Source organism: Lagenorhynchus albirostris, chromosome 1 (genome assembly GCF_949774975.1).
Source record: "Lagenorhynchus albirostris chromosome 1, mLagAlb1.1, whole genome shotgun sequence".
Classification (NCBI taxonomy): Eukaryota; Metazoa; Chordata; class Mammalia; order Artiodactyla; family Delphinidae; genus Lagenorhynchus; species Lagenorhynchus albirostris.
Genome location: NC_083095.1, coordinates 611,773 through 625,831, shown reverse-complemented (window position 1 = coordinate 625,831; position 14,059 = coordinate 611,773). Strand labels below are relative to the sequence as shown.

Genomic DNA, 14,059 nt, shown 5'->3' with positions numbered 1-14,059 from the left:
TATCATTTGCAAATCGTTTCTCCCATTCCGTAGATTGTCTTTTTGTTTTGTCAGTGGTTTCCTTTGCTGTGCAAAAGCTTTTAAGTTTAATTAGGTCCCATTTGTTTATTTTTGCCTTTTTCCTAAATTATTATGATTATTCTAGTTCCTTTGCCTTTCCATATAAACTTAAAAGTCAGCTTACTAATAACTACAGAAAAGTCTTGCTGGGGTTTCACTGGAATTGCCTTAAGTCTGTAGATCTAGTTTGGGGAGAATTAGTGTCCACGAGTCTGGCACGTCTTCTTTGATTCCTTGTGATAGCAGTGGGGAGTTTCTAGCATGCAGATTGTGCATTTATTTTATGAGATTTAGGTATTTCTTTTTTGTAAATGGAAGGTGTTTTAAACACTGACTTCAGTTGTTCATTCCTAGTATATAGAAACGTGGTTGCCTTTCATATGTTGAACTGATGTCCTTCAATCTTGCTAAGCTCATTAGTTCTTGGAGCCCGTTTTCACATTCTCCTACATTCCTTGGGACGTTCTACATAATGATTGTGTTGTCTGCAAATAAGAAGAGCTTTATTCTGTCCTTTCCTATCCTTCTGCCTTTTGTTCCCTTCTCTTGCCCTCTTTCCCTGGGCAGGCCTTCAGTGCCCACTGAATTGCAGTGGTGAAAGGGTGCGGCTTTGCCTCGTTCCTGATCTTAGGGGACAGTATTCTCTCTCGCACCATCCAGCGTGATGTTCGCGGGGGACCTTTGGACGTGCTCTTAATCAGGTTGAGGGGATTCCCGTCTATTCTTCATTCACTGAGAGTTTTTACTCATGAATGGATATTGAATTTGTCAGAAGTTTTTCTGAATTGACTGAGATTTTATGTTTTTTCACATTTAGTCTGGTAACGTGTATCACATTGATTTCAAATGTTGAACCAACCTTGAATTCCTGGAACAGACCCCCTTTGGTTATGGTGTATTATCCGTTGTTCCTTTTATATATGTCTGGATTCAGTTTGCTAATATTTTGTTGAAGATTTTTACATGTGTGTTCAGAAAGGAACTGGTCTGTAGTTTCCTTTTTTTGTACTGTTTTTGTCTGATGTTGGTGCTGGTATCAGGGTATTTGCTAACCTCATAAGATGATTTGAGAAGTATTCTTTCCTCTTCTGTTTGCTGGAAGATATTTTGTAGAATTGGTGTTATTTCTTCTTTCGCTCTCTGGTTAAACTCATCTGGAGTTTTCTTTTTCAGAAGTGTTTCATTATTAATCCAACTTCTTTAATAGATCAGGCTGTTGTTTGTCCTGGTGGGTTTGGGCAGTTTGTAGCTTCCGGGGATTTGGTACGTGGAATCTCAGTTCTCAGAGTTGTGTGCACTGAGTTATCTGTAGTGTCCCTAATCACGTTGTTCCATGTCTGTGAGCTCTGGAGTGATGTTCCGTTCCTTCTTTGATTCCTGATATGGGTCATTTTTGCCTTCTCTCTCTCTCTCTTTTTTCCTTTGTGTGGCTGGAGTTTTTGTCAATTGTATTACTCTTCCCAAAGAACCAGAATTTGGTTTTATTTTTTCTAATTGTTTCTTTTTTTTTTTTTTTTCTAATTGTTTCTTTATCTTCAATTTCATTGTTCTGCGTTTATCCTCATTTCCTGCCTTCTCACTTTGGGTTTAATTTGCGCTTTTCCTGGTGTCTTAAGGTAAAGCTTAGATTGTATAGTTGAGAATGTCTTTCTTTTCTAATATAAGCATTTAATGCTGTGAATTCTCCTCTCAGTACTGCTTTAACTGCATTCCACAATTCTTGACATGTTGTTTTTCACTTTCATTCCACACAAAATACGTCTAATGTCCTTCCGGGCTTCCTCTTTGTCCTGTTGGTGATTTAGCAGTGTGTGGTTGAATTTCCCAAGTAGCTGGTGTTTCCCAGCTGTCCTTCTATTGCTGATTTCTAGCTAACTCCATTTTCGTCAGAGAACATACTTTGTGTGATTCTGGTTCTTTTAGTTTGTGCTTGTGAAGCATTGTTTTATGGCCCGGGATATGGTCTGTCCTGGTGAACGTTAGCTGCTTTCATCCGTCTCCTTCTCTAGCTTTTTCCCTGGCCCTGCAGAATCAGAGCAGCCCCCATGGCAGAGGGACTGAGCTGTGAGAGTGGCCCCGCCATGAGGGGTCCTGCTGGGCTCCCCTGCTTCACTGCTATGTGTCAGGGACTATCAGGGACGCACTGTGTCTGTCTGTCTCCAACCTGCAGCAGTCAAATAAGGGGCATCCTCTGCCTGGGAAGCCCTGGTGTCTGTCTCCTGGCCCCTCTGGGCTCAGTGGAGGGCAGATGACGGTCTCCAGGGAGACAGGCTGAGGTGAAGCCCAGCTGAGGTGGGTGAGGCCTGTGGGATGGGTGGGACCATGTGGGTGGGCAGGACCCTGGAGAGGAGGGGGCGGGGCCTCGAGTGGACCCTGAGGGCAGGGTCCCTGGGAGGCCTGTGCTCTGGCAGCTGGGAGTGGGATTCCCAAGCACTGGTACCCTGGTCCCTGGGGGCTTCGGGGGTGTGTGGTCTCAGGTTTCCTGTCTGCCCGCCTGTGGACCCACCCAGGCCACCTTCACCAGAGGGAGACCCTCTGCGGAGGGGTGCTTGGTCCAACAGTCTGGGGGTGCTGATGGGTGCCCCCTACGTGCAGGGACCCCAAAGATGGCTCCCAGCCTGGCCGGGCCTGGGCATGGGCTCCTGGGATACGTGAGGGCCAGTGTCCATGAGTGACCGAGGTGCTGGGGTCAGAGAGCCCGCGGTCCAGCGGAGGCTGGGGCTGCTGCAGTTCGGGGCCTTCCTGGAGCATGAGAAGGCGTCGAAGTGCACGGTCACTGCTGAGCCCGTCTGTGCCCTTTGCAGGTTGTGCAGCCTGACCTTGAAGAAGCTGGTGGTCTTCAAGGAGCTGGAGAAGGAGCTCATCTCGGTGGTGATTGCTGTCAAGATGCAGGTGAGGGTCTGCTGTGTCACTGGCCTGGGGCCACGAGGATGCCTGTATTGCCCAGGAGATGAGAGGGGCACAGCCGCACCGGCAGCTGGCCCCTTGCCCGTGCAGGAGGCCCCACCCTCCCGGGCACAGCAAAGGGCACACCGCCAGGGTCCCGGGATGAGGGGGGAAGCAGGTGTGCTGAGCTCACCTGCAGACGGGCCCCATGCAGAAGCTGGGACAAACCCTCCCTGCTCCCCGCTCGCCCCCCCGCACTGTGTGCCCCTCGCCCGCCAGCCGTCCACCCGGGCCCAGCCTGGCTGTGCTCACCTCTCGCTCCCAGGCCATAATACTGCCTGTCCCTTGGGCCTCACAGGTCCTTCTTTCTGCCTTTGAACAAGTGTCGGTGTTTCAGGGGGACCCAGCTGCCCCAGCACTCAGCGCCCCCTTCCCCAGCAGCCCTGGAGGAGGGCCCCGTTAGCCGTGCGAGCTGCCTTGGCCTTTTGGTGGCCCCGGAGGTGGGACGTGGCTCTCGGGCCTGTGGCTGGCGTGGGTGCTCTGGGCCTGGCCTGTGGCTCCTCGTGAGGCTCACCAGGGCCTCCTGGCCGGACCTCCAGGAGCAGCTCGTGGGCCTCGGGGCCAGGCTTTCCTCCAAACTGGGAGCTCAGCTTGGAGCCCAGCAGGCGTGAGGCCCGCCCTTCCCGGTCATTTGCCGTCACCAGAAAAGCAGTACACTGTTGAACAAAGACCCAAAGAAGCGCTCTTCCCCACCGACGGGGCTGCCGCTCTCAGCGTGAAGCAGGCCGTGCCCGGCTGCACACCTGGGACGTGGGAAGATGCCCGCATGAGAACCAGCCCCGCCGGCGGTGCTCTGGGCCTCCTGGCTCGGGAGGGGTCGATGGCGCTCTGGGCCCTCAGAACAAGCTGGTTTACCCATCCCTGGCCTCTGAAACCGGCACTGTTGACCTCTGACACAACCGGTGCCCCTGTACTCTAGCCCCGTTCCTCCAGCTGCCCGTCTCTGCGGTCCTGCCCCGGACCCCGTCATTATCGAGAACTCAGCCTCTGGTCAGGGTCCCAGGCCCCTTGGAGCTCCCCCCCCTCCAGCTTGCCTGAGTGCCCCCATTGCCTGGGCCCGCGCCCCCAGTTGGCAGACACTCAGCTCCTTGCCTGCTTCTCCTGGGGCATCCTCTCCTGCCCGGGTCACCTGCCTTTTGCACCGGCTCCTCAGCTGCCCCCCGCCCCCCAGCCCCTGTGTCCTGACTCCCAGAGGAAGCAGGCGAGCCGGCCTCCCCCGCTGACCCGAGTCTCCGTACGTGTGTTCACTGCTGCCCCCTCGCCTGTCTGCGCGTGGGTCCTCCTTGCCCGGGGCACGGGCCCATCAGTTTAGGTCCTGACCTGGATGGGATCAGATGCGCAGGAAACTGGGGGGAAACGGCTGTGAGGGACAGAGGGGAACGGGCCAGGGTGTGGGGAGAGCACCAGACCGCACACGGGGAGCCTGCCCCCGGGAGAGCTAGGGCTGGGGGAGGACCGTCAGGAGAGCCCCTCGGCACACTCCGTGCTGGGAGCAGCTGTGGGCAGCACGGCCTCGGCACCAACGCTGCGTGCAAGCAGAGGGCAGTGTCTCCAGCAAGGCTTCTTAGCCGCTCGGCCACCCCACACTGCTGCCCACGCCCCTCCCCGTCACTCCCGTCAGCTCACACGTCTGTGCGGCTCACGTCTTTGTCCTGGACCCACACCCCACTCCCACTCTCACCCATTCCTCTGCACCCCTCATCTTGGTGAGACGCCTCGTCAGCTGCGTGGTAACCTCTGCTCTCCGGCCTGACTCTGTGAATCTGGCTCCTCGTGGGGCCCCCTGGACGTGGGCTCACGGGGTTTGTCCTGCTGTGTCTGGCTTCCTGCACTTAGTGTAACATCTCCAAGGCTCGTCCATGTTGGGAGACCTAGTTTTAAAACAATACTATCATGAACATCTTTAATCCATTTGGAACTTATTTTGGTACAAGGTTTGAGGTTGGGACCTGTGGGGGGGGGTTAATTATTTTTTTAAATTAATTAATTGATGGATTGATTTTTGGCCGTGTTGGGTCTTTGTCGCTGCGCACGGGCTTTCTCTAGTTGCGGCGAGCGGGGGCTACTCTTCGTTGCGGTGCGTGGGCTTCTCATTGCGGTGGCTTCTCTTGTTGTGGAGCACGGGCTCTAGGCATGTGGGCTTCAGTAGTTGTGGTGCGTGGGCTCAGTAGTTGTGGCTCGTGGGCTCTAGAGCACAGGCTCAGTACTTGTGGTGCACGGGCTTCAGTAGTTGTGGCACGTGGGCTCAGTAGTTGTGGCTCGCGGGCTCTAGAGTGCAGGCTCAGTAGTTGTGATGCACGGGCTCAGTTGCTCCGCGGCATGTGGGATCTTCCCGGACCAGGGCTCGAACCCGTGTCCCCTGCATCGGCAGGCGGATTCTTAACCACTGCACCACCGGGAAGCCCCCGGGACCTGTGTGTTTTATACAGATGACTCACCACCCATGTATCACAGCCACTTGCCGACCTGAAGGCTCCTTATTACACACTGTTTGTTTTTACATGTGTCTGTGTGTTTTCTGAACCTAGTTCTAGGCTTGTACTGCTCTCTCTGTCCTTGTGACGGTGCCGCTGGGCTTTAATCACTGACCTTGGCACCCACTCTGCTCTCAGTGGGGCGGGGGCGGTCCTGCTTTCCCAGGAGCGTGTGGCTTCTCGCGCACCTGCTTGTCCAGCTGCATCTCTTGCTGCACCTCCATCCTGCAGCTGTGGCAGTGACTGTTCTGTCTCCTCTCTCACAGCTTAGCACAGACTTCTAGAGGAGGACTTGGGGGTCAGAGGATATGGGCTCTTTTAAGGCTCCGGATAAATCTCCCCGCGGGGCCTTTGGGAATCACACGCGCTCGGGCCTCACCCCCACCATCTGCGGGTCTTTGCCTGACAGTCTGAAGAGAACTGACAAGCCGACATCTTCGCTGCTTCATTTTAAGATGCCTTCTTCTGAACTAGGAGGTGTCTTGTTCTGTCCCAGGGCTCCAAGCGGATCCTGCGGTCCCACGAGATCGTGCTGCCCCCCAGTGGACAAGTGGAAACTGACCTGGCGCTGACGTTCTCCCTGCAGGTGGGCCTCCAGGGGGACCCCCACCCTCACCCTTCCCGCAGCCCCTGTGGCCACGGAGGTCCCCTCTCCCACAGGGCTCACTCTCCGAGGTTAGAGATGTGCTTGCTTATGAGGTCGAGTCTCTCGTCGCATTCCCACGATGAAGAGAACGTAGTGAGGCCAAAACTCAGATGATGGGTTTAGGTCGCCTCATTCCTGTGTTTAGAAAAGATGGGGGAGCGGGGGCTGAGGGAAGCCACTCAAAAAAACAACCTTGTTTAAAAAAAGAAAAAGAAAGATGGGGAGGAACCTATGGAAACTTGGTGTCGCGAGTTCAAACCCCTCGGGAGTATTATTTTGGGCTGTGCTGGCGGTGAACGTGGGCTGTTTAGACTGGGACCCCCCCCACCGTGTGAAGCAGAGGCCCCCCGGGTGGGGGGCGTGAGTAGATCAGCTCGCCCCCGCCCCCAGCCTCCTCACCCCGCCCCCACCCCCGCGTCTCTTTGCATAATTAAGATCTGCATTATTTAAATTCAGTGGATGTAGTTCTGGCTGAAGACACTTGCTGTATTTAGTATCAGTGCTTTTCCGATACATTAAACTCCTCCGTTCTCCCTGTGAGTGTAGAAGACAGGGCCGCGCTTTGGCGAGTCTGTGAGAACCCTGCCCGTCCGCCTCTGCCCTCCCCCAAGACCACCTCACCGGGCTGTGCCTGGCTCCGCCGGAGCCCAGACCCACGGCAGCTTTGGGTTTTTTTTATTATTTTTATTTTTTGGCCATGCCCCGAGGCACGTGGGATCTTAGTTCCCCTGCCAAACCCACACCCCCTGCAGTGGAAGGGGGGGGTCTTAACCACTGGACCGCCAGAGGACTCCCTGGGAGTCAGGTTTACCGAGTATAATTTCCAAAATGTACGGTTCACTGTTTTTAAGTTCACGGCTTTGTGGTGCACAGGTATGTAACCGCCACCACAGTCAAGGTGGAGGGCAGTCCCGTCGTGCCCCAGCTTTGAAAGGAGGTTTTTATTGGTGAACCTTGAGGAAGCGTGCACGTCTGCTGTGGGCACACGAGCTCTGCAGTGTCCCACGAGCAGGCGCAGGCGGCCTGGACCTGGAGTGCTGGGGGCATGGCCCGCTGGACCGCCAGGCGGAAGCACTGCTGGGCAGTTACTGCATGTCCACAGATGCGCAGGGCCTCCCGAGGTCCTGGCCATGTGGCACGCATCTGCCACCAGGGGCTGTTCCTGGCGACCGAGGCCCTTGATGACCAGCAGGGAGGGAACCCTGGGGCTTGGGTGCGTGAGACCTCGTGGGTGTCGGTGGGCGTGGCTGCCTTCATTGCTGTGACCCCCCCCTCCTTCTCCCGCAGTACCCCCACTTCTTGAAAAGAGAAGGCAACAAGCTTCAGATCATGTTGCAGCGAAGAAAGCGGTACAAGAACCGGACGATCCTGGGCTACAAAACGCTGGCGGCTGGTTCCATCAACATGGCCGAGGTTAGGGCGGCTGGGCGGCGGCCTCCCTCCAGGCGCCCTTGCCCCACGCTGTCCCTCCTGGACGTCCTGCTCGGCGGGACGGGGGCTCCCTGGGTGGGTGGACACGTGCTGGTGTGGGTCAGAGGGGCTGCCAGCTCACCTTTTTTAACTTGGCTTTTTCACTGATGGTGATAGGTGATGTTACTTTTCTCAAAATTCTTACTTTCTTACTTGACTAAGGAGTTTCCCCCCCACAACTAAGCCCCCCCAAATTAAAAAAGAATCTGGTCCATAAAACCCCAGCATCTAGATGTGATCAAATGACCCCAAACGCAGCTCCTAAAACGCAGAGGCACGCATTCGCTGGGTTATCATGACGAGACCCCATGAAGGTGAATGGCTTGGGCGTCTGGGACCAGCGCGGGGCTCAGGCTGGCACCGGGCGGGGGACGCAGGGGGGCTCTGCCGCTCTCCCCAGTTTATTTGATTCTCTCATGATCAGAACGGCCGCAGGGTCTCATCATCCTGGTGGGCCAAACCTGCTGCATGTCAGCTCCGCGGCACCAGAGCCCCGGCTTGCACTGGGGGCCCGGTCCTCCTTGGTCCCCCAGGGACACGGGTTCCTGGGGTTGAGTCCCGAGAGTCGGTGGCTGTGCCTGGACTGGCCCCTGCGTGGCTTCACACACTGCTCGCTGCCGCCGACCCTCCTCCCTGATGGCCTCCAGTCCTTAGGGGCGGGGCCTGGCTGACCTCCCAGCCTGGCCCGGTGTGCTCCCTCCCAGCCCGTCCACCCTGCTCCCGTGTCTCCTCTCTTGGCCCGTCCGCGGGCCCCCTGTCCTCGTGTCCTCCTGCACCGCCCCCTGCCACCGTGCTTGCCCTGCAGAGTGCACCCCTGCCGTCACCGCCAGGGGAAAGCCCACCCGACCTCCAGCGTGTGCCCCCCGCAGGGTGAGGCTGGTGAGGCCTCTAGAACCGCGCCCTGCCCACAGGTGATGCAGCAGCCGTCGGAGGGCGGCCAGGTGCTGAGCCTCTGCAGCAACATCAAGGAGGCCGCGGTCAAGGTGGCCGAGATCTGGATCTTCTCCCTGTCCAGCCAGCCTATCGACCACGAGGACAGCACCATGCAGGCCGGCCCCAAGGCCAAGTCCACCGGTGAGGGCAGCTGAGGCAGCGCTGCTGTCGCGGGCGCCGCCTCCTGGCCGCTGGCCCGTGGGCTCGAGAGGTTGGGTAGGGGATGTGAGGGTCTGCGGCTACTCTCTGGGCTGCAGGCATGTCAGCCCTGCCTGCGCACTGGGACACGGTCAGGAAGCAGGTCATGGGGTCGACCATGGTGCCTCCCAGGGTCTGGCATGGTCGTGGTGTGGGCTGTCACCTCCGTCGCAGTTGGGGTCACCATCTCCCCTGAGGCGAGGGTGGGCCAGTGGGGGCCTAGTCGAGCAGGAGACCCAGTTTGAGCCCTGTGACGGGCAGAAGGGCTGGGGGCCACGGTGGGGGGCTACAATGTGCAGCCCCTGCCCCCTCGACAGTCCATCTGCCGCGTGTGGGGCTGTGTCCTCGTGGCTCCCCTGCACGCCGGGGGCGGGGGGCAGTCACTGGGGCGCCACCTTATTGCTGGGACACGGGCTGGAACGTCGAGGCGCCCCCCCTTCCATCTGCTCACCCCGCAGATAACTACTCCGAGGAGGAGTACGAGAGCTTCTCCTCCGAGCAGGAAGCCAGCGACGACGCCGTGCAGGGGCAGGTAACGCGGGGCCCGGGGGGCGCCGGCCTCGAGGCTCCCAGCGCCCCGTGCCCGGCCCCTACCAGACCCCCAGCAGCTGTGCAGCCCGCCGTGGACGGGCCCGGGCCCCCCCAGAGCCACTGTTGCCAGGGTAGCAGGGGGCATAGGGGGCTGGGAGCCTGGTCCCCGTCCCCGGGGCTGGAGGGTGTCAGCAGACGCACTGGGACGCCCAGGAGACCAGGCCCCTCCCCAGGCCGCCCAGGGAGGCCGCACATCCACGTGGGTCGGCCCGGGGCCAGGGGCACAGCAGGCAGGGGCAGGGTCCCACGTGTACTGAGGGTGGCCTGGCCCCAGGTGCCACGTGTCTCTGCAGGATTTGGACGAGGATGACTTCGACGTGGGGAAGCCCAAGAAGCAACGGCGATCGATAGTAAGAACGACGTCCATGACCAGGGTCGGTGGAAACTGGTTTTACTAACACTGGGGAAGGGCACGGGGTGGGGACCCGGGGTGGGGGCCGGGTGGAGCCCTCGGGAGGGGTGGGTCAGGACGTGAGGCGGCCTGCCCTGGGATCACATGGGCACACGCGCTGTCCCCTGAGCCCAGCCCTGTGGCTTCTTCAGAGGCCCAGTCTCTTCCCCAAATACAGCATGAAGGCGGGGAGACCCCGTGCCACGGCCTTGCCCTGGGAGGGGGGCTGTGGCCTACAGCCCAGAGGACAGGGGGCAAGGCCACTCTCGGAGCAGAGCCGAGGGCCGGTCCCCTGCCGCTTGGCCCAGACACGCCCAGTGTGAGGCCAGCCCCCGCCCCCGGCTCTGCTCTGTGCCCAGGGGCTTGGAAGGGCTGCCAGGCTCCTCCTTTAGGAGGGAAATCCAGGCAGGGGCGGTGGCCCATCATGGATCGTCCAGCCCCGGTGCCAGAGCCCCTGGGCGAGCTCACGGTGCCCAGCCACTCTGCCCTGCGGCCCCGGCCAGGCCAGCTCGAAGGGAGACCCGGGCAGCCCCAGTGCCGATGGCCCGGCCCAGCCCCAGAGGCCACTGCCCCCCCAGCCATGCTGGGAGGCCGTGGGCTGGTCCCCGTATACCGGGTGACGCGCGTGTTCTGGACCGTGGCGTGGAGGCCCGCACGCCGCTGTGACAGTACCTGTTTGAGCCTCAGGTCCAGGACCCGAGGCCCAACTTCTGTGGAGGGGGCGTGGGCCTCCTTTTGGGCGGCCTCGGTCGGAGGCCAGTGGCCAGGGCAGCACCAGGAGCAGATGGGCTCGGGCTCCGATGCGCCCTGACCACGCCCTAGGTCCCGAGGGGGGAGGGCGGGGCCTCACTGTCACAACCATAGGTACGCCCTCCCTGCGGCTCCCCTTCGCCGGCTCTGAGGCTGACCGCGCTTCTCTGGGTCCATTTCTTAGTCCGACCACAGCTGTGGTTTCAGAGGCTTGTGAAAACGCTTACTGTTGTTAAAGTGCCGGCAGCCGTGTTCAAGTTCATAGGTGTTGCCGCGTGTCTGAGCTGTGCCCCCCACCGGCTGAGGCCGCCCTCGCGGTGCAGCCCGGTGCCGGCCCCACTGTGTCCTCCGGGAAGCGGCTCCAAGGGCTCTGATGCCGGCCTGCTTGTCTCGCAGCAACAGAACTTCAAGCAGAAGGTCGTGGCCCTGCTGCGGAGGTTTAAAGTTTCCGACGAGGTGAGTGCGCAGCCCCTCCCCCCGTGGCAGCCCCGCGTCCCGCGGGGTAGGGCTCTGGAGGCCGGTTCCGGCGGGTCCCGCGCTGCTGTTCGCTGCCCCCGTGGCCCTCTGGACGTCACTGCCGTCTCCAGGAGCGAGGGCGATGGTGGCAGGCAGGGCCCCAGGCGACGCCTGATGTGTTTCTTGACAGCTTGCTCTGAACAGATCTGGAGGAGGGCGGGACGTTTTCTGTGGGGGGTGTGACCACGGGTTTCTGTGTTTTGTGTTTTTTATCAATCAACTTTATTTTTTAGGGCAGTTTTAGGTTCACAGCAAAACTGAGCACAGAGTTCCCATGTGCCCTGTCACCCCACCCACTGCCTCCCCACGATCAACATACTATGTGTTTTCAAATGTTTTCTTTTAGCTTTTTTCTAGTCTCCAAATGATGACTTTGTGTAACTGTGATAACCGGAAAAAAAAACACAACTTTTTTTTAATGTGATCAGAGGAAAATTAGTCCCCAGGTTCTGGACCCACCCAGGAGAGGTGGCACTTAAGTATCGAAGCCCCAAGACGTCGTTATCACATGTGTCACGATGGCCCACAAAGTGAGCTGTGTGCTTCCCGGAAGCCACGGCTGTGCGTCCACGCGCGGTGGTGGGGCATCCTCTTGCAGCAGCTCTTAGCGGGTCAGCTGCTCGAAATGGGCCCGGCTCAGCCACGGTCCTTCCCACACTGACCCACAGCGTCAACATGATTCCTATCAAATCACCAGCTGCCTTTTTGCAGAAACCAACCAGCTAGTCCTGAAACTTATGTGGAAATGCAAGGGACGCAGAAGCAACAAAACAATCCTGAAAAAGCACAAGTTGGGGCTTCCCTGGTGGCGCAGTGGTTGAGAGTCCGCCTGCCGGTGCAGGGGACACGGGTTCGTGCCCTGGTCCGGGAAGATCCCACATGCCGCGGAGCGGCTGGGCCCCTGAGCCATGGCCGCTGAGCCTGCGCGACCGGAGCCCGTGCTCCACAACGGGAGACGCCACAACAGTGAGAGGCCCGCGTACCACAAAAAAAAAAAAAAAAAAAAAAGCACAAGTTGGAGGACTCACCTGTCCATTTTCAAAACTTAGCTAAAGCTCCTGTCATGAGACTGTGGCGGGTCAACGAAGTAAGGTTAAGAGTCCAGAAATAAGTTCTTCTATCTATGATCGGTTGATTTTCGACAAGATGTGAAGAACGTTCAGTGGGGAGAAGAACAGCCTTTTCAGCAAATAGCGGTGGCACGACTGGATATCTGCACACAAGAGTGACGCTGGACCCCACCGCACGCCACAGCCTACAAAACTTAACTCAAAACGGGTCAGAGATCTAAATGTACAAGCTGAAACTATACACCTCTTAGAAAAAAACAGCGGTATTTGTGATCTTGGGTCAGGCAATGGTTTTTTAGATAATGACACCAAAAGCATGAGCAAACGAAGAAAAAATAGGTAAGTTGGACTACATCAAAATTTAAACTTGCTGTGCTTACAACAATACCATCAAGAAAATGAAACAACAGCCCACAGAATGGGAAAAATTTTTTGCACATCATATATCTGGGGCTTCCCTGGTGGTGCAGTGGTTCAGAATCCCCCTGTCAACGCAGGGGACACGGGTTCGAGCCCTGGTCTGGGAAGATCCCACATGCTGCGGAGCAACTAAGCCTGTGCGCCACAACTACTGAGCCTGCGCTCTAAAGCCCTCGAGCCACAACTACTGAGCCCACGTGCCACAACTACTGAAGCCCGCGTGCCTAGAGCCCGTGCTCCGCAACAAGAGAAGCCACCGCAACGAGAAGCCCGCGCACCACAACGAAGAGCAGCCCCCGCTCGCCGCAACTAGAGAAAGCCTGCGCGCAGCAATGAAGACCCAACGCAGCCAAAAATAGATAAATCAAATAAATTTTAAAAAATCATATATCTGATAAGAGACTTGTATCCAGAATACATAAAGAACACTTACAACTCAAAGACGGAACAATGCGGTTAAAAAATTAATTGTCCACTTTAAAAACTGGGCGAAGGATCTGACTAGATAGTTCTCCAAAGAAGAAATACAGCCAATCAGCCCGTGAAGAGATGCTTGGCATCTCTAGTCTTTGGCGAACACAGATCAGAACCACAGACTCCTCTTAATACCCACTAGGGCGGCCGTCACCAGGAACACGGAAGATAAGTGTCAACAAGGGTGTGTAACAGTGGGAACCCTCACACGTGCTGGAGGGAACGGAAGCGGTGCAGCCACTGTGGAGAACAGGCCAGCGGTGCCTTGGAAGGCTTGCCAGGCACCCAGCACCCACTGCTGAGTACTTCCCTACGAGAGATGGAAACACGTCCACACGTTTAGCACGTCCACTGATAAACAGTCACAGGAGCTTCACCTGTAGTGCAGACGCTGGGCACGTCGCCCTGTCCTCCACCGGCCGTTGGTCAGACATACTGTGACCCCTCCCTTGGGTGGCCCACTATCAAGAAGGAGCAGGCTGTGGGCAAGCACACTTACACACACACACACACACACACACACACACACACGTCACGCTGAGTGAGGGGAGGCTGCACGTGGAGCAGTTCCATTCGTGTACCATCCTGGGAAAGGCCCGGTGCACGGGGCTGGGTGGGGGGACCGTCGGGGGCAGGGGGTGCCTGGGGAGGGAAACCGTTTACGTCCTGATCGTGGCGGTACCACACCACAGCACACACTGTCATAGCACCGCTTGGTGCTCTAAAGGGTGCGTTGGGGTGTTAAAGCTTCTGAGGCTGGGGAGAAGAGCCCCCTGCGCAGCGCCCGGGTGACCGGAGGTCCCCAAGGGACTGGCTGGTGGCACAGGCTGGAGGAGGGGTGCTGGGCGGCCGTGCGCCCTCCTCCCACCTGTCCCTCAGGAGCCCCTTCCCACCGGGCCAGCCTCACACCTCGGATCCCACGTAGGTCCTGGACTCGGAGCAGGACCCTGCAGAGCATGTCCCCGAGGTGGAGGAGGACCTGGACCTTCTGTACGACACGCTGGACATGGAGAACCCCAGTGACAGCGGCCCCGACATGGAGGACGACGACAGCGTCCTCAGCACCCCCAAGCCAAAGCTCAGGTGGGCACAGCCGCTGGCCGGCGTATGCCACCACACT

The 14,059-nt window shown here is 58.0% G+C and overlaps 1 protein-coding gene across 6 annotated transcripts in view; it reads left to right on the top strand.

Annotated features, from left to right (window-relative positions):
- PACS2 (phosphofurin acidic cluster sorting protein 2) overlaps positions 1–14,059 on the top strand; it is a 60,342-nt gene that overhangs the window by 30,242 nt on the left and 16,041 nt on the right. For 4 of the 6 annotated variants that reach the window (XM_060145161.1, XM_060144980.1, XM_060145442.1 and 1 more), the window contains exons 2-9: positions 2,865–2,952; positions 5,977–6,066; positions 7,414–7,539; positions 8,508–8,670; positions 9,186–9,259; positions 9,612–9,692; positions 10,856–10,915; positions 13,865–14,022. In XM_060145161.1, the coding sequence (XP_060001144.1) occupies positions 2,865–2,952; positions 5,977–6,066; positions 7,414–7,539; positions 8,508–8,670; positions 9,186–9,259; positions 9,612–9,692; positions 10,856–10,915; positions 13,865–14,022 (840 nt within the window). The remainder of the gene's footprint in view (positions 1–2,864; positions 2,953–5,976; positions 6,067–7,413; positions 7,540–8,507; positions 8,671–9,185; positions 9,260–9,611; positions 9,693–10,855; positions 10,916–13,864; positions 14,023–14,059) is intronic. The other 2 variants (XM_060145256.1, XM_060145067.1) reach the window with 1 other exon arrangement.